Source organism: Arabidopsis lyrata, assembly GCF_000004255.2.
Source record: "Arabidopsis lyrata subsp. lyrata unplaced genomic scaffold ARALYscaffold_5, whole genome shotgun sequence".
In the NCBI taxonomy this organism is placed as follows: domain Eukaryota; kingdom Viridiplantae; phylum Streptophyta; class Magnoliopsida; order Brassicales; family Brassicaceae; genus Arabidopsis; species Arabidopsis lyrata.
In genome coordinates, this window is record NW_003302551.1 from 19590973 (window position 1) to 19608915 (window position 17943).

Below are 17943 nucleotides of genomic sequence, written 5' to 3' on the forward strand. Positions count from 1 at the left end.
ATTTTTATTGATTAAAATTAATATATTGTAAACTTCAAGGCGTAATGATTAAGTGTTTTTTAATACTATTGGTTCAAAGTTATAAAAAAATGTTTAGTATAAAAAAATAATTGACAAATAATTAAACAACGATTGCTTCTTAATATATGTAAAAACTTTAAAACATCAATCTTTTACGAATAGAGGGAGTACTAGATTTAAGATTCAATTTAACCATGGCATATGTGTTCTTGTTATAAAACTACAAATTCGAGGTAAAAACTCCAATATAGTATAAACTGAATCGTGTTCAATTTTTTATTCATCAATTACTAAACGCGTTTCAATCATGACTGGTAAACATATAACTATATATTTGTTACGTATTGAATGAATGATGATGTAATAGAATTGTACTAGTAGATGCTAAGTTAGCATTGCTAACATATAGGCTCACAATTATTTGAATAATTTTAATCAGAAAACATCTATAATGCGTGTAAGCTTGCATAAAAACAGTATATACTTTTATTTAAAATTATTAAGTATCAACATCAATCGGAAAAATGATTGGCTTTTGAAATTATTACAACTATAGTTATAAAATTGTTATCATCATCTCGATCTTAATAATGCTATACTTAGTCCTTTATTTATTGTTATTGTAATCTACGAAAATGACTTGTAACTGAGTTGCTTACTTTAAAAAAAAATTGAGTTGCTTTACGGACAAACCTGATAAAGATGTGGGAAGTTCCAAACTGAAATATATTTCTTCATTTTTTGAATAAATACTAATATTTGCATACTTTGCTGATTGAGTTTTTAAAAAATCATTATTGGACATATCTTATTAAAACAATTTGTTTCTAAATCAAGCATTTGGCAACTTCCAATTCTTTAAAATACATTACTTTTATTTTATTCATTGTCGAGTTATAATTTTAAAACAATAACTAACCTGTCATCCCAAAAATATACGGTAAATATAAATTTTTTTTTTGTCATCACGGTAAATATAAATTATAAAGGCATTTTCACTAGCTGTCAAAAAAAAAAAAAAAAAAAAAGAAGGCATTTTCACTAATAAAAATCCAGTTTATATATGTAGCATTGACTCATTTTAAGAAAATTTATAAATGGCTTCAAATTTTTTAAAATAATGTCTTAATTTAGGGAAAAAACAATATTATTAGTATTATTTAAGATATCTGGTATATATTGATATGTTTTTACGATTATGCCATCGAAAATTTATTACCCATTCCAGTTCCACAATCAAGGCATCTATTTTTTTGCTTCCTCTAATAGAATTGGTCACTGATCTCCCTCGACGATCTCCCTCGACGATCTCCCAAACTCATTTCTCTGCGTTCATCGATCTCTCTCTCTCGCGTTTGCTCTACGAAACTTTCGGAATCAGCCATGGATGAAGAGTACGAGGTTATTGTTCTCGGCACCGGTCTCAAGGAGTGTATCCTCAGCGGTCTCCTTTCCGTCGATGGTGTCAAGGTCTCCTTCTTCTTTCCCCGATTCCTTTTCCTTTTCTTCTCTCTTATTTGTTCACGGAACCTTTGAATTCACGATCGCGTTTTGGTTAATTGCTTTGATCCGGATTCAAAATAACGGATCTCGGTGAGATTAGATCTCTGATTGTATGAATTGAGCTCAGGTTTTCGATCTTGATAATGTTTATGAGATGTGATGAAAGTGATTATCGAGTTTGAGCATGGAGATGATTGAAAATGTTTTGGGGCTTTTACATATGTTTTCATGTTTCATTGACCTCTTAATTTTCCCACGATCTGATTATTAACGCATTGGTTTTCTGGATAGGTGCTTCACATGGACAGGAATGACTACTATGGTGGAGAATCAACTTCGCTTAATCTCAATCAGCTTTGGAAGAAGTTCAGGGGAGAAGAGAAGGCTCCTGAGCATTTAGGCGCTAGCCGGGATTACAATGTTGACATGATGCCTAAGGTATTATAGCTAGCTGCCTTTCGTTTTATTTTTATGCTAATTTTATCAATGCCATTTTCTAACTCCTTGTCTCTCAATACAATTGACCAGTTTATGATGGGAAATGGCAAGCTTGTTCGTACCCTTATTCATACAGATGTTACAAAGTATTTGTCATTCAAAGCTGTTGATGGAAGCTATGTTTTCGTTAAAGGGAAGGTAAAAACTTCTCATTTGATGTATCAGTTGCAGATAGTTTACAAAATCATTATGCTGATAACTCTATAATTGTTTATGAAAATTTTCTTGCAGGTTCAAAAGGTGCCAGCTACTCCTATGGAGGCCCTGAAATCTTCTCTCATGGGTATATTTGAGAAACGTCGAGCCGGCAAGTTTTTCAGTTTTGTTCAGGAATATGATGAGAAGGACCCTAAAACACACGATGGAATGGATTTGAGCAGAGTTACAACAAAGGAACTGATTGCGTAAGGCTGATGTTCTAATTCTTTCTAGTATTTTTGACTTTCAAGTGAGGATATACGTGGCTAACCATTTATGTGACACTTTGGCAGGAAATATGGTCTTGATGGCAACACTATTGACTTTATTGGTCATGCAGTGGCACTTCACACGAATGACCAACATCTCGATCAACCTGCCTTGGATACTGTACTGAGAATGAAGGTACACTTTTGTCAGACTTGTCACCCTTGTTATAACAGTTGTACATTTAGTTCTGAAGCAGCTAAGTTGACATTCTTGTCTTAAATGGCTGGCTAGCTCTATGCGGAATCTCTTGCACGTTTCCAAGGAACCTCTCCATATATTTATCCTCTCTATGGGTTGGGAGAACTACCTCAGGTTTTTCTGTCATTCTGATCTTTGCCTTTTGTTTGAATTTTTCAAGTTTTAGATGATTACTTTTTTTTATTGTTCTGTGACTTCTCTCTATATCTTCTCCGTATTCAGGCATTTGCACGACTTAGTGCTGTCTATGGTGGCACATATATGTTGAACAAACCTGAGTGCAAGGTATTTTCTCTTTGTCTTCATGACAACTCTTTGTTTTTTCTTGTTGTGCAAGTCTGCAAGAGGGGAATGCGGTGTGATATTGTGTTGGAGGAACGCTGTACTCATATATATCAATGTTAATCTTATGCCAGGTAGAGTTTGACGAGGAAGGTAAGGTTACTGGTGTTACATCTGAGGGAGAGACTGCCAAATGCAAAAAGATTGTGTGTGACCCTTCCTACCTGCCGAACAAGGTAATATTGCAGTTCTTAGCATGTTTAAATTTTCGATTATGATTTAACTGTGTCCATACTTATCCTCGAGAGCAGGACGATTATAAAGTAAGTAGCTGTCCGTGATACTTGTGACTTTTGCCGTTGGCTTGTTCATTATGTTGGTTGATTTCCATAGTTTTTATATTCATTCACACATTTAGTTCTTCTCTTCGTGTGATGACCAGACTGCGGTCTTTTCCAGGATTTTTGGAAAATCTATTCCTTTTTGTTGTTATTTATACATGAGTGTGGAATGTTTCATGATATGATGATTAATCACAATCAAACAGGTTAGGAAGATTGGCAGGGTTGCTCGGGCCATCGCCATTATGAGCCACCCAATTCCAAACACCAACGATTCTCACTCAGTGCAGGTCATCATACCCCAGAAACAGTTGGCCCGCAAATCGGATATGTAAGTTTTTTAACTTTAACTTTGATAAGTGGCTGAAAGGACTTGAAATACCTAGTGCATTTTTTTTTCTTTTTCTGTGTACATAAGCTCCGTCTCAATATCATTTTGAGATACGTTTTTAAGCTTGCTATAAATTATCCTTCGTACATGTAGCCAGAAAATGAAAGTAATATTATTCAGGAACCCTCTTTAGTCAATAGCTTGAATTGCATATACACAGAATAATTTCGCCGTAGTGATGTTTGTTTCGTCATATGTAATCATTACTCTCTCTTTTTTTGTTGGGTCTAATGTTGTGAAACCTCTACACTCTGACAGGTATGTCTTCTGTTGTTCGTACTCTCACAACGTTGCTCCCAAGGGGAAATTCATTGCATTTGTGTCTACAGATGCAGAGACTGATAACCCTCAAACCGAACTAAAGCCTGGAACTGATCTTTTGGGTCCTGTTGATGAGATATTCTTCGACATGTATGATAGGTACGAGCCTGTCAACGAGCCAGAGTTGGACAACTGCTTTATATCAACGGTGAGCGAGACTCTTTAGATTTGATGGCTGCCTACTTTAAGTTTGATGGTTTTTAAGTATCTAACCCTGTCCTTGGTCTTTACAGAGCTATGATGCTACAACACACTTTGAGACAACTGTTGCGGATGTGTTGAACATGTATACTCTAATCACTGGAAAGGTAAATGTTCTGAAATTCACAACCGATATATGTTGATGGGATCGAAAGACAAATCCCACAGGTTTCCTTTACATCTTTTACAAAAACTTTTGTGTTTTTCTTATGTTGCAGCAACTTGACCTAAGTGTTGACCTGAGTGCCGCAAGTGCTGCAGAGGAATGAGGAATCACCAGATCGCTCTCTCTCTCTCTCTCTAGTTGATTTTCTAAAGCTTGTTTTGCTCATTTCTCTGTTTCCGACTCTTGCTTTCGTGTTCTTTTTTGGTTTGAACTTTGAAGACAAAAATCAGAATGATCCTTCATGTTTAGCAACTAACGACCATGTGTCTCCGTTTAATATTGGATTCCTCGGTTTAAGACCTCATAAATGCTCTTTTAAACTCAATTCATTTTCAGCTGCTTACATTTTTTTTTTTGGGTCCTCTTGGAGGTTTTCAGTTAGAATGATGCTAAATATGTTTGTTTTGCCAACGAAATTTTCAGTTAACCAAGAGTGCCTTAATAGTGGTTCTCTTTTTTATGGTTGATAACTTGATATTATTTTGCTGTTGTGTAAATTAAACAAAATAATAATATGGTTCATCTAAATTCAATTTGATCTACACAGAACAGTATTTCGTTTATGTTTTTGTGTAAATTACTAAATTACATATGTAGTTTGTTTCCTCTTCTTTCGAGGCTTTACTTCGAGATGATTAAAAAAAGAGATATTTACCCTATACCACACTTTTTCAAGTTCTCTAACATTCTAGCACACTTTCTATTCTCAACAAACTTTTTAAGTGACGTGGAAGGTGGAAAAAAGAAGAAGATATCTAGGCAAACTATACAATATGCGCTTCTTGTTAAAGGGCAAAATAGTATTATTAAATTTGAACAGTTAAAAAAAGATGAAAATCACAGAATATGTGTCTTTTGTAAGAAAACTCAAGAAAAGTATCCCATTATGTAACTCGCCCTTAAAAAAAAACAAGAGGCGATGGCAGCAACCGCTCGCCATTCGATACTGACTTGGTTTAATAAATATTCTGTTTGATGTAAGAATAAAAAGGTTTCATAGTGTAGTTGATTATCACGTCAGTCTAACACACTGAAGGTCTCCGGTTCGAACCCGGGCGAAGCCAATATTTTTCTTGCTCTAAAATGTGATTAATTTTTAAATTGTAAAAAAATTAAAAATAACGCCGTTGCCGGGGATCGAATCCGGGTCACCCGCGTGACAGGCGGGAATACTTACCACTATACTACAACGACCTTGTTGATGAGTTACAAAATTATTTATTACTAATCGCGTTAATTGACCTAACAGTTTTGTGGCAAACGAAGTCAAAGACAACGTTCCAATTCTTAACTTTAGACTAGATGGCTAACATTATGGGTCATCGGATACTCAGTTGAAGTATAGGAAATTGTTGTCTTTCCGGTTAAGATATGCTTATTCTTTTTAAGGACAATAATCCAAATATAGTTCATGCTAATCATAGTAGCTGGAAAAATGTTGATCTGGGATTAAAATTTGCAAATGTGATCAATTCAAATGAAAGAAGATTACATACGTAACTGTCGTGGTTCTTGTGTGGACATATTGGGATACCTGATAATCATTCATACTCTTTATAATATTTGTAAAGAATTTCTAGTGACAGAAACTTGAATATAGCCGGGAATGAAATGAGGAACACACACTAAACACAAACACAAAACGAGTTTATTATTATTCAGAACTAATGAAAAGTGCATGCAGGAGCTTATACTTATGGGCAAGCAGTGACAAGCTTTGCCCTTGATGTTTTATTTGTAAGCAAAAGAAACTTGAACATTAACATACAGAGATGAAATGTCCTCACACCGAATGAAAACAAAAGTTACACTTGGTAATTATATGCGAGAGGTTATGTAAACCTCTTTAAGATTTGTAGCAGTGGCAGTGAGCCGGGTTTCCCTCAACACGTCCAGCACAAACTGGTGGACTACTGTAAAGTGCTACACAACAGGCCAAGCAATCAGCATTTGAACCTGTAAATGGCTCCGGCCCGCACTCGCCTAAGAACGTGAAGCATGCAGCATCGCTCTTCACGATTTCTACATTTTGATTACATATTCATTAAATTCATCAGCAAAAGATTATCTATGTAATTGTAACTTCTTGACATATTCATTTAATTCATCAGCACTATATATACATATACACACAAATGAAAAGTATATAATAGAGAACTTCGTTAAATTCATACCGGTGGAAGTCATCAAAAGAACAAGCAAGAGAACGGTGAAACTAACGGAGTTGATGTTTTTTGCCATTTCTTTAAAATGCTTTGCGTTTAGTAAGACTAATTTTTCTCTTTCAACTTAGTAAACTTTACTTCGATGAGACAAATCTATAAGTGTAGTGATCTATTTATAGTCAAAATTTTGTAGATTTGTTCTGATTGTTTAATCTACAAAATTTTATATATCAATTTTTTTATTTAGTTTAATCAACTACTGTTTGAAAAATGATAATGTTGTTGTCATCTATAGAGTAAACACGAATCTTGGCAACATTTTCAATCATATGATAAAAATAATTTGGTTTCATTAGTTCATTAATAAAGTTTAGGGTTCCAGCAGCAATGCAGTTATCATGGCGACACTATCTCGTTTTTTTAAAAGCATTTCCATTTCCGTGAAGGGATGTGATCTTATGTGGCTTTGGCTTCACAGAACCTAAAACATATCGTCTGTTTTTCAATCTAAGTTTCACATTGTTTTTATTTATTTTTCTGGCAAGGTAAAACTAATCACCTATTAGCTCTTTTTTGTAAACATAAACATTTTCATACTTAACAAGGTGAACCACCTATTCTAGCTCTTTTGGAGGAATACTTACGTTTCTAAAAATTCTTATTTTGTTGGATTACTATAGTTTTGTTTTATAAATAGTATAATCTTAATTGGGAAAAGCCAAAAGGCATGAAAGATTTGAGGCTAGGAGAGTACGCCCTCGTTTGTTTCCAGCCTTACAGGCGAAAAATACGAATAAGAGATATCAATGTTCTTCTAGAAAGCACAGCTCATTTCTCGTTTTTTAATTTATTCTTTTTATGAATACAATCATTTTCTATGCAACAATTGTATTACCGAATGGTTACAAAAATCTCTTGTAATGCTAGACTCATTTTAAAAAGAAAAGTCTTTTTTTTTTGTTCATTAATGAACACTATAACAACATTTGCACGTTTTCAATTCTTATTCCATAAAATTTATCTTGGAGAAATGAATCCAGTTTCTTCAACGAACTAAAACAGAAATATATTTTCTTTTGTTTGGGTTATAAATATACTATGTTCTTTCAAAACATAGTGGATATCAACTGTTTTTTCTCATCCGTCTTAAACGATGATATAAAGACGAGACCAGACCTGATTTTCGGTCCAACGTTGATATAATTCAACTATTCAAAAGTTACTTCATATTATGGGAAGTAAAACATGAGACTAACTAACCATGATAATTTGGTTGTAAACACACAAAATAAAGTGAAAAATACTAGTCATCATAAACAGAAAAGCTAATGAAATGATAAAACTACTAAATCGAAAAGATGAATGAAACTATAAAACATTATATAAAAGATTTCTTTGTTATTAAGCTTGGAAAATAATAAATAACTGTAGATAGACAATGTTTAAAACCAGGGCACAAAACCTTTTTAAAGATACGTTTGTAAATCTTTCTTATCAAGAAGGAAATTTTTGTTTGTAAAGAACACGTTTTTGCCCAAGCATCCGTGGTCTAGTGGCAGAGGAAGCTTTGGGAAAGGGTGAAACTCCCAAACCTGAGTTCGATTCTCCCTGGAAACAAAAACACATTTGTTTGGGAAGTCTGTCAGTTGGACCTTGGCCCAATTGGTTTACCTGGTAGCCAGAAATGCAGGCGGCCTGACTACCCCCTGGCACTTAGTCGGAAGGCATTCCAAACTCGGGATAGGCAGAGTGGTAGCCCGTAAGTGTTGGGTTTTGATTTGGTCTTAGTTTGTTTATTGGTTTTGAATAAGTCTCTGATGTATAAGGAGTCAACAAGTTGTTAGACTTAGTTAGACGTGGTTGCTAATTTTCTGCTTCAAGTAATTGTAGAAGACTGAGTCTTCCTCTGTAGGCTATATATATAGCCCTTTCATTTGTGATAATAACACGATCGTAGCATTCCCAGAAAAACCTGCAACTTCATTCTTAACATGTGGTATCAGAGCCATTTTCAAATGAAATATCATTGAGTGAAAAAAACGAGTGAGTGAAAGAGGAGTGAGAGAAAGAGGAGTGAGAGAAAGAGTGAGTCGTTTAAAGAGGAGTGAGAGAAAGAGTGAGTCGTTGAAAAGAAAACGAGTGAGTGAAAGAGTGATAGAAAGAGGAGTGAGAGAAAGAGTGAGTCGTTGAGTGAGAGAAAGAGTGATTCGTTTAAAGAAAAAGAAAACGGGAGAGAAAGAAGAACAAATAAATGTCAACATCATCCAAGAAGTTTGTGCAGCCGGCTATTCCGAAATTTGAAGGCTACTATGACTTTTGGTCAATGACGATGGAGAACTTTCTAAGGAGTAGAGAGATGTGGAGCCTGGTGGAAGAAGGGATTCCGACAATGGCAATCGGGTCATCACCAGCGAATGAAGCTCAGAGAAAAGCTGTGGAAGAGGCAAAGCTCAAGGATCTTAAAGTCAAGAATTTTCTGTTTCAAGCCATTGACAGATAAATTCTTGAAACAATCCTTGACAAAGGAACTTCAAAAGCGATTTGGGAATCAATGAAAAGGAAGTATCAAGGTTCAACAAAGGTGAGACGAGCACAACTCTAGGCGTTGAAAAGAGAGTTCGAGTTGCTCGCTATGAAGGAAGGTGAGAAGATAGACACCTTCTTGGGAAGAACCTTGTCTGTGGTAAACAAAATGAAGATCAATGGAGAAGGCGTGGAGCAGAGCACAATTGTGAGCAAGATACTCAGATCATTAACCAGGAAATTCAATTATGTTGTGTGCTCAATCGAGGAATCAAATGATCTGAGTACGCTAACTATTGATGAGCTACATGGAAGCTTGTTGGTTCATGAGGGAAGGATGCAAGAACCTCAGGAGGAGGAGCATGTCTTGAATGTGTCTCAAGACGAACGTTCCAGTTACGGAAGAGGACGAGGTAGCTTACGAGGAGGCCGTGGCAGAGGTCGAGGAAGAGCTACTCTAAACAAGGCATTCGTTGAGTGTTTTAAGTGTCATAAATTAGGACATTTCCAATATGAATGTCCTGATTGGGAGAAGGGAGCAAATTATGCAGAATTGGAGGAGGAAGTACTTTTGATGGCTCTTGTTTCATTCGAAGAAGAAGAAAATGCAGATGAAAATGAAACTGGTGGAGATGGTGGTGCTTCCGGTGAAAACGGTGAGGCTCTTCAAACTGGTAAAGAGAGAGGCCGCTGTCATGATCTCTCCAATGATGTAGAAAGTGCAAAGGTATATGTGAAATTTGTAGAAGCATGTAAAGAAGAGGAATGGCTGGAAGTGATGAGGTGTGAGTTACAAGCTATTCAGAAGAATGAGACATGGGATCTTGCAAGTTCACAGGTGGACGTGAAGAAAATGGAAGCCAAGTGGTGTGAGTTACAAGATATTGAGAAGAATCAAACAGGGTCGCTTATGCCCCATATGATGTACGTGGCCGATTTGATTTCTCAGTTCATGGCAAAGTCAAAAGAAGAGCATATGCTCGCTGCTAAGAGTATGTTAACATACTTGAAACGTACGGTGGATTTTAGACGTACACAACACATCGATGTGAGGTACCATTATTTGTGTGATTTGGCAAAACAAGAAGTGGTGAAGTTGGTGTTTTGCGGAACAGGGGATCAAGTTGCAGACATCATGACAAAACCGGTGAAGTTGGAGGCATTTATCAAGCTGAGGGAGAAGCTTGGAGTGTGCAACAGGGTAAATTGAATTCTACCGATTTCAGTTTAGGGGAGGCAATGTTGGGTTTTGATTTGGTCTTAGTTTGTTTATTGGTTTTGAATAAGTCTCCCATGTATAAGGAGTCAGCAAGTTGTTAGACTTAGTTAGACGTGGTTGCTAATTTTCTGCTTCAAGTAATTGTAGAAGACTGAGTCTTCCTCTGTAGGCTATATATATAGCCCTTTCATTTGTGATAATAACACGATCGTAGCATTCCCAGAAAAACCTGCAACTTCATTCTTAACAATAAGGGCCTAACCGTTAACACGGTGGACCAGTCCACTATTTAGCACCTCGGTGCGTTCCTACCAGGGCCGACCGGATAGCCGATAGGATTTATTAAAAAAAAAAAAAACACGTTTATAAGAGACGTACGTATCTTAATGGAATATCATCATGGGAGAGAAATAAAAAAAAAGAAAGGTAGGCAGATGGTAGGAGTTAGGGATTGGCTGAAATGGAGCATGTCCTTTAATGTTGCCACACCTTATGATCCCACTCTCATTCATTGCATTATTTTGGATAATGTTCAATACCTCTTCTCATCCCCGCATCGCATCGTTCGGGTTTGTTTCGTTTTGGCTCAGTCAATGTTTTAGAGCAAAGTTATACTTAAATTAATATAAAAGATTGAACCTCGAAGATATCTGAATTTAAAAGGCTCTTCTTACAAATGAGAATTAAGCCACCGTAAAACTGCAAAAAATTCGTTATTCGTTAAATGGGAAATGATATTTTTTAGGCATGGGCAAAATATCCAGAACCGAAACCCGAACCGAAAAACTCAAAAAATATCCGAACCGAACCTGAACCCGATTTTTAAAAATATCTGAATGTGTCCTAACCTCCTATCCGAAAAATACCCGAACCAAACCCGAACCGAATCCAATATCCGAATGTATCCGAATGTACCCGAATACAAATATACACCTAAAAATATTAGTTATATTTATATTTATAATACCCGAAATACCTAAAATTACAATCATAAATTCGAATATATTAGGTATTTTTGAGTAATTCGGATACATTTGGATATATTTGGTTAAAAAGTAACTAATGATGTAGTTTTCTTTTGGGTAATTTTTGTATTTTTAGATATTTTTGGTTATATTTGGGTAAAGAGTAACCAATGTATTTTCGAGAAATAGGATATTTCAGTTAGATTTGGGTATATATGAGTTAAAAACCCGAACCCGAAAATATTTCGGATATTTTTGGTTATTTTTGGGTATTTTGTTTTTTTTTATTAAAATATTCGAACCGACCCGAACCAAATTTTTAGAATACTCGAATGGGTCTTGACCCCTATCCGAATAGACCCGATACCCGAAAAAAAAGAACCGAACCCGAAGGCGTACCCAAATGCCCAGACCTAATATTTTTTATTTGAGATACAATTATTGAAGTGGATGTAAGATGATGATATTTATTTTGGGAAAATTGAGGGGGACGTAACGACGACGGTGCATGGTCCATGTGTCACCGTACTGATAGTTCGGATAAGAAAGAAGATAAGTCATCGTATCCACATGGACTTTCTTCTAGAACCATTTTTTATCCAATAATTATCTACAAAATTATTTTAAACATGATAGATCTTCTCGTACGATTTTGAGTGAATCAAATCCCTCACGGCATTTTCACATAATCGAATGCCTACCTTTACTTACATCTAAAAATACAAATAATAATTTGAAGAAAATATGCGTGGTCCTTCAATGAAGAGATATATATATATATATATGAATTATTACTAGTCATTCAAAAGATTTTTTCAGGAGATTATAGATTCATATGCATATTGATACAAAAATAAAATTTGCCATATTCGCCGACTAGTTAAATGCGTTTACATTTGTCGTTTTTTGTAAGCACAAATTTTAAACATTGTCTGTTTTGGATTTTCCTCCCTACCCTATAGTTTTTGTGTGATCCAAATTGAACAATACTTGTATTTTAAAATTATGTGTAGACTACTTGCCTAGTGTCTAGATTACACTATTGTTTGAATTCGTAATTTTACTGTATTCTTGTTTGTTTGTTTCCGGAAAATATAAGTGATGATACGATAATTATTTTTATAGAAAAAAAAAGATTATAATTATCTTTTTTTTTTTTTTTCGTCTAAAGATGATAATTATCTAGGGACCGTCTTGTTCAGTGTCTTATCTCCTCCTTATAAAAGCCTCTTCGCCACTGCTCTTACCAATCGCATCTTCTTGAGTGTCTCTTACAGTTTCCGATCTATCAAAATCACAGAATCTTTATCTTCATAATTAGTTTCAAGAAGCTTCTTAGGTCTCGTAGCTAAGCTAAGTAATAATTAATGGGAGTGTCAAAGAAGAAATCAGGTGAGATTAGGGGAGATTTAATCCCAGGATTACCAGAGGAATTAGCAATAGAGTGTTTGGTTAGAGTTCCTTTTCTGTTTCATTCTTCCATGAATTCTGTTTGCCGATCATGGAAATGCGTTATCTCCAGTCGTTCTTTTATCAAGGAACGGATAAGTTTCGGTAAAGCTGAATCTCTACTCTGTCTTGTTCAACCTCTGACTTCACCACCGTCTCCGGTGATGATTGACGGTGGTGAGATGAGTGAGAAGCAGAAGAAAGAGGAAGAAGAAGGCGAGTCTCAGATGACGCAGCAGCCGCGTGTTACTGGAACGCCACTTTACGGTTTGAACGTTTATAACGCAACGCTTGACACGTGGCACCGAGTCGCGATTCCTGAACGGATTCCTTTGTTCTGTGAGTGCGTTGCGATTCAGGACGCTGGGAAAGTGTTGTTAATCGGCGGTTGGGATCCGGAGACGTTGCAGCCTTTGAGAGATGTGTTTGTTTTGGATTTCTTCGCCGGAGAAGGAAGCGGACGGAGGTGGAGAAGAGGGAAACCGATGTCGGCGGCGAGATCGTTTTTTGCTTGCGCGTCTATTGGTTCGACGAAGGTTTACGTCGCCGGAGGTCATGATGATCAGAAGAACGCTCTCCGATCGGCGGAAGTGTACGATGTGGAGAAAGATGAGTGGTCGACGATTCCTCCGATGACGGAAGGTAGAGACGAGTGTCACGGATTCTCGATGGCGACGGATTTTGGATTTTGTGTGTTGAGTGGTTACGGAACGGAGACGCAGGGCCAATTTCGATCTGACGGCGAGATTTACGATCCGATTACGAATTCATGGTCGACAATCGAAAATGTATGGCCGTTTCCTGATTTAAGTCCGAGAGGTCGCACCGCCGCGGCTGCTGCTGAATCCGCCGGAGATTTTAGAGGTTGTCGGTTATGGTGTTTTATTGATAGCGAGAGACAGAGTCAGCCTCGTTGGGAAATTGAGGACGATTCGATGAAATGGAAGGTAGTTATGGAGACGATTCGGCTCCCGGTGACGACGATGACGTCGGTTTTCGCAGAAAGCTTGAGTGGCCAAGCGGTGGCAATGATTGGCGGTGGCGGTGAAGAAAGTGGGACGATGATGATGAAGACGACGGCGGAAAATAATGGCGGGAAGTGGAGCCACGTCAACACTCCCTCTGGTTTTTCGAGTCTTCCTTTCTCGTGTTCTTCAATCTACGTTTAAAGATTCTAACTTGAAGAATCATGAATCTCGGTTGTAGAATATTTATACTTGATAGTTAATACAAAAATTAAAGGAAAATGGGTATTACTTTAATCTGGATTTTTCTTTATTATACAACATCAGATCATTAGTATTCGATGTAAAAAGAATGGTATTTTGACAATTGAACAAAGTCACACAATGAAATAGAATGGCTAGTAAAAGAGTTCAAAGTAATTGCCAGTCATCTTCATGTTCCTCACCAGAGATCTCTGTAGATATCACTGTGCTGCTGCTGGTTTCTGCAATTCCACAGTCATTTGTTCTGTGAGATTGAGTCACAGTAAAGAGAGGAGCGCCATTAGAGTCCCCCGCTAGCTTCGTTGCTCGGATACAGAAATCATCGAAATCATCTGTTAAAAATGTAGGAAGAGATATCAGTGTACCTAAGGCAAGTGCTAAAAGTTCGGTTTTTGAAAAACAGCCGCGTAAGGGAAAAAAAAAGTAACCGAAAATCAAACCGACTTTGTTGTTTATAGACTGACTGGTAACAATTTCTATAAAACCCCGAAAAACCGAACCAAAACCAAAGCCAATCGTAAATAGGATTGTCCACTCTTAGAAACTAGTAATACCTTTGTCCTGGCAATAGAATCCAAGAGCTAGTGACGGGTCGAGTGACTCAAGCGGAACATAACGGAGGGTACTGTAGCAGATTTAGTAGGAGTAATAAGAAGTATGAATCATATAGAGACAGAGAACTAAATGAGGCAAAATGATCAATCAAACTCACTTGCAATGGTAAGACGATGTGTCAACATCTTGATTTTCTTTCTTGACTGTCACTACCTACCAACCATTACCGATAAGGCTCAATCAGTGAGACTGAAATATGATATGAAGCACATGGACTGAGTAATATCAGTCCCCAAACCAATTAGACCATAGATATGTAAATGAATGTGATGGAGACAATATAAGGAAAATATATATGGACCACCTCAAATGTCTCAAACTTCAAATCAAAGTGTTAAGTTTTTTTTTTGGAACTACAATAATTCTAGTTTGATTCTAAAATAAAGATTTACAAGGAGTGTGTTCAAGAAAACCTGTTGAACATCATGCGGATCAAGGTAGAAACCTTTGTCTTCTTGAACTCCAACTATGTAAGTTGATGCACCTGGTTTGCCGCCCAAAATGCCGAGGCTTTGAGGGAATGTGAAAGTGGCTATCAGAGACGGAATGTACCTGAAAACAAATTTAGTTTCTTTCTTCAGAAAGATTTTGATGATTGCATAGCCAAATTCAATAATAAGTCACTCAAAGTTTGCTATCATTATGTACCCTCCAAACTGTAGATGTAGATTTGTGTGTGCATGAAACTAAAAGCAATCAATTTTTCCTGAAGACTGATAAATATCTTAGGAGGAAAAAGAAAAGCTAAATTCTTGACGTCTATAGCACCTATCGCCTAGAATTTGGTTTGATAAAATCACAAACCTGGGGTTCACTTTGTCAAGCCCGAGAACCAGAGGGACCAAGAGAAGAATTGGCGGCCACTCAGTGTCCCCTTCTGAAAATTCCAAACAAGTTTTGGTGACATCTTCAATACAGAGAATTGGAGCTCCACCTCTCTCTCCATCTTCACTGCCAGAAACGATATGAACAGCCATGGAAAACGACTTGTGTTTAACATCAGTTTCTTCTTTGTTCTTCCGAGCTAATGATTCCCATGATCGACAAACAGCATATGGTCCTACCCATGACCCAGCAGCCAGGCCATAGGATTCTCCAGCTAGTATAAGATTGTGAATCGAGAATGCTGAAGCCTCAGTATCACCAAAAAGTTCTAAGATCTCTAAGTATTTCTCATTCGGAGGCTGCATTTTCAAACCAAAGAAGCTCATTTTAAATGACCTGGATTCATGATCAACCAGATTTATTTATCCTAGTTGTTATATATTCAGTTACTAGAACATATACTGGATAAACAGCTAACCTCGGAATCCTTTTTCCTCCAAGACCTTCCCAGCCTTTGGAATAGCAACGCCTGTTAAAGATACAGAATTTTAGACCATGCATTAAGAAATCTGAAGCCTCCAGCAAAAGGATAGTAATAACTACCTGTGCAAAGAGCATCTGGCCACTTCGAAGCATGCAACCCCAGTTTACATCACTAGTATAAGTTGTGTCTCCAATAGGCTCAAAACCTGTAAATAACACAGTGAGTATTCTGTGAACAGTTTTACGCTTGTTTGAGTTTTGGAGAGGGGATTATACAAACCTCTACGATATGTCATTAGTATTAAGGATGAAAAATCTTGTCTGAATGCAGCCAATACACGGCCAGCATCTGCTTCTTCGAAGGATTCAGCCTCTGAGATTTTATAACAGACACCCAGGAGCCATATCTCACTTGTACTGCTGGAAATACCCGTCCTACTCGGCCCTAATACACGGTCTTGAAATCTCCTAATTGCCCCACTTGCCATAGAAGCTGTTTTTAAAATAACTGTCCAACTATTATGTGTAGTGCAAACTTGCTTATGCTCGGAAGTTGAAGCTTCCCTACACGGTTGAGAAACTGGGGAGGAAGACTCAACCACATCCGAGCATAACGTCAAGTTTGACTTGTCGTCACTAGACGGTGAATCTGAAACTAGAGATGTCGGGGATATATCACGCTTTTCACTTGTGCATGATGAAGAACATTTTGAAGGAACAAATCTATCACATATAGCCTTCATTACCTAGTGATTAAGTACCAAATGCAACATGTCTGTCTCATAGAAGAAAACTAATACTCAGAATCTTCCTTCCTTTGTCTGCAATAAGAAGCATCAGAGATAAAAATAGATCAGGCTAAAATTGAACAGAGTTACCTCTAAGAATTAGTCCAAAGTGAGCTAATGCATTATCTTCTAAAATCCATAATCAGAAACCAACAAAACTTCAACAGGTTTATATCAGCCCCAAATCTTTCTTAACTCGAATTTAATCCCTAAGTTTGTTCTCACTAATTTAGTCTCACATTTCAATACGCCCCAAATCTTTCTTAACTCGAATTTAGGAATCAAAGCTGAACACAACGATTAAAGATAAAGGTACTCGATTCCGATATGCAAAGTCTCAAAAATGAACAAATCCACAGCAGCAATAGAAATTCGAGACCAAATCATGCAATAACTCAAAGAACTCTGACGCAATTTCTCCAGGGCGGATCTACAGTAATCTCAATTGATCAATCAGTCAACTATAAAATTGGCAACTAAATTCTCTCGTATATACACCAGAAAGCATAAGATTCAAAAGGAACAAGGCTAAGAGCACGATTATCCACTAAACAAACGCAGAGAGTTTCATAATCCGATCCAGGGAACGAAATTTTCACAACTTTTCGAATTTCTAGCAGAGTATAAAGATAGATCACCTGAAAAAAATACAAATCGGATCGTTGAGGCTGACTTGATACGACGGAGATACGACCTCCGGCGACGAAGACGAGAACGAGAGTGCGAATTAACGGAGACGAAGTTTGAATTGCGAAAGATCGATTTCGTGTAACCTTACGAAATAAAAAGTTTCGTGTTCTCTCTCTCTTCTCTATTTTACGTAATTATCTTAAGCTTCGAATATGGATGATTACATTTTGAATTAAAAATTAAAATAGCGCATTACCATAATCTCTCTGGGTTTGATAATGTACAGTTTGTACATAATTTACGGATTAAGTATTACTAATATTTAATATTAGGATTCAGGCTAGTGTAATAATAATCTATCAAAAAAAGATTAAAAAAAAAAACAAAAAAACTCTATAAATGATTGACGGCGTATGCCATTAAAGAATTGTATATTTTCTTCTTATTGTTATGTTAACTTTTCTTCTTTTTGTTTTTGGATTTTGTTATGTTAACTTTTTTGTTATGTTAACTTTTTTGATCGCCAAGTTGTGGGATAAGGCAACTAGAACTTGTATATATTCTCTATTACTCATTTTTATATAAAGTAACTTTGTTAAAAAAGAAGAAGACGCAAGAAAGAGTTAGAGAGACAAGTTTTGGTGTGTTAGAAGAAACAACAT

At 36.6% G+C, this 17943-nt stretch overlaps 4 protein-coding genes and 2 non-coding genes across 7 annotated transcripts; 3 read left to right on the forward strand and 3 right to left on the reverse strand.

Annotated features, from left to right (window-relative positions):
* Positions 1 to 1175: 1175 nt before the first annotated feature.
* On the forward strand, positions 1176 to 4715 carry LOC9314373 (guanosine nucleotide diphosphate dissociation inhibitor 2). The gene is made up of 12 exons (XM_021025613.1): positions 1176 to 1491; positions 1816 to 1962; positions 2053 to 2160; positions 2254 to 2426; positions 2514 to 2625; positions 2722 to 2802; positions 2911 to 2973; positions 3105 to 3206; positions 3518 to 3642; positions 3961 to 4171; positions 4257 to 4331; positions 4443 to 4715. Exons 1-12 carry the CDS (start codon positions 1405 to 1407, stop codon positions 4491 to 4493), a joined length of 1335 nt encoding a protein of 444 aa, XP_020881272.1. The 5' UTR covers positions 1176 to 1404; the 3' UTR covers positions 4494 to 4715.
* Positions 4716 to 5380: 665 nt separating this feature from the next.
* TRNAV-AAC lies at positions 5381 to 5454 on the forward strand. The gene has a single exon. It is a non-coding gene; the product is annotated as a tRNA-Val (tRNA).
* Positions 5455 to 5512: 58 nt separating this feature from the next.
* TRNAD-GUC lies at positions 5513 to 5584 on the reverse strand. The gene has a single exon. It is a non-coding gene; the product is annotated as a tRNA-Asp (tRNA).
* Positions 5585 to 6016: 432 nt separating this feature from the next.
* On the reverse strand, positions 6017 to 7315 carry LOC9312597 (defensin-like protein 206). The gene is made up of 2 exons (XM_002878259.2): positions 6565 to 7315; positions 6017 to 6412 (listed from the first exon to the last, which is right to left on the reverse strand). Exons 1-2 carry the CDS (start codon positions 6629 to 6631, stop codon positions 6237 to 6239), a joined length of 243 nt encoding a protein of 80 aa, XP_002878305.1. The 5' UTR covers positions 6632 to 7315; the 3' UTR covers positions 6017 to 6236.
* Positions 7316 to 12445: 5130 nt separating this feature from the next.
* LOC9314374 (F-box/kelch-repeat protein SKIP20) lies at positions 12446 to 13973 on the forward strand. Its single transcript, XM_021024590.1, has one exon. The coding sequence runs from the start codon at positions 12630 to 12632 to the stop codon at positions 13878 to 13880; it is 1251 nt and encodes a 416-aa protein (XP_020880249.1). The 5' UTR covers positions 12446 to 12629; the 3' UTR covers positions 13881 to 13973.
* On the reverse strand, positions 13940 to 17510 carry LOC9312598 (cysteine protease ATG4b). 2 transcript variants are annotated; one of them, XM_021024589.1, is made up of 10 exons: positions 17290 to 17507; positions 16610 to 16684; positions 16144 to 16518; positions 15984 to 16069; positions 15859 to 15909; positions 15360 to 15739; positions 14969 to 15107; positions 14653 to 14708; positions 14495 to 14565; positions 13940 to 14272 (listed from the first exon to the last, which is right to left on the reverse strand). In XM_021024589.1, exons 3-10 carry the CDS (start codon positions 16349 to 16351, stop codon positions 14088 to 14090), a joined length of 1176 nt encoding a protein of 391 aa, XP_020880248.1. In that variant the 5' UTR covers positions 16352 to 16518; positions 16610 to 16684; positions 17290 to 17507; the 3' UTR covers positions 13940 to 14087. The 2 variants fall into 2 exon arrangements, with proteins under 2 accessions (XP_020880248.1, XP_020880247.1); XM_021024588.1 differs by having other exon boundaries at positions 16144 to 16684; positions 17290 to 17510.
* Between the last annotated feature and the right edge of the window lie 433 nt (positions 17511 to 17943).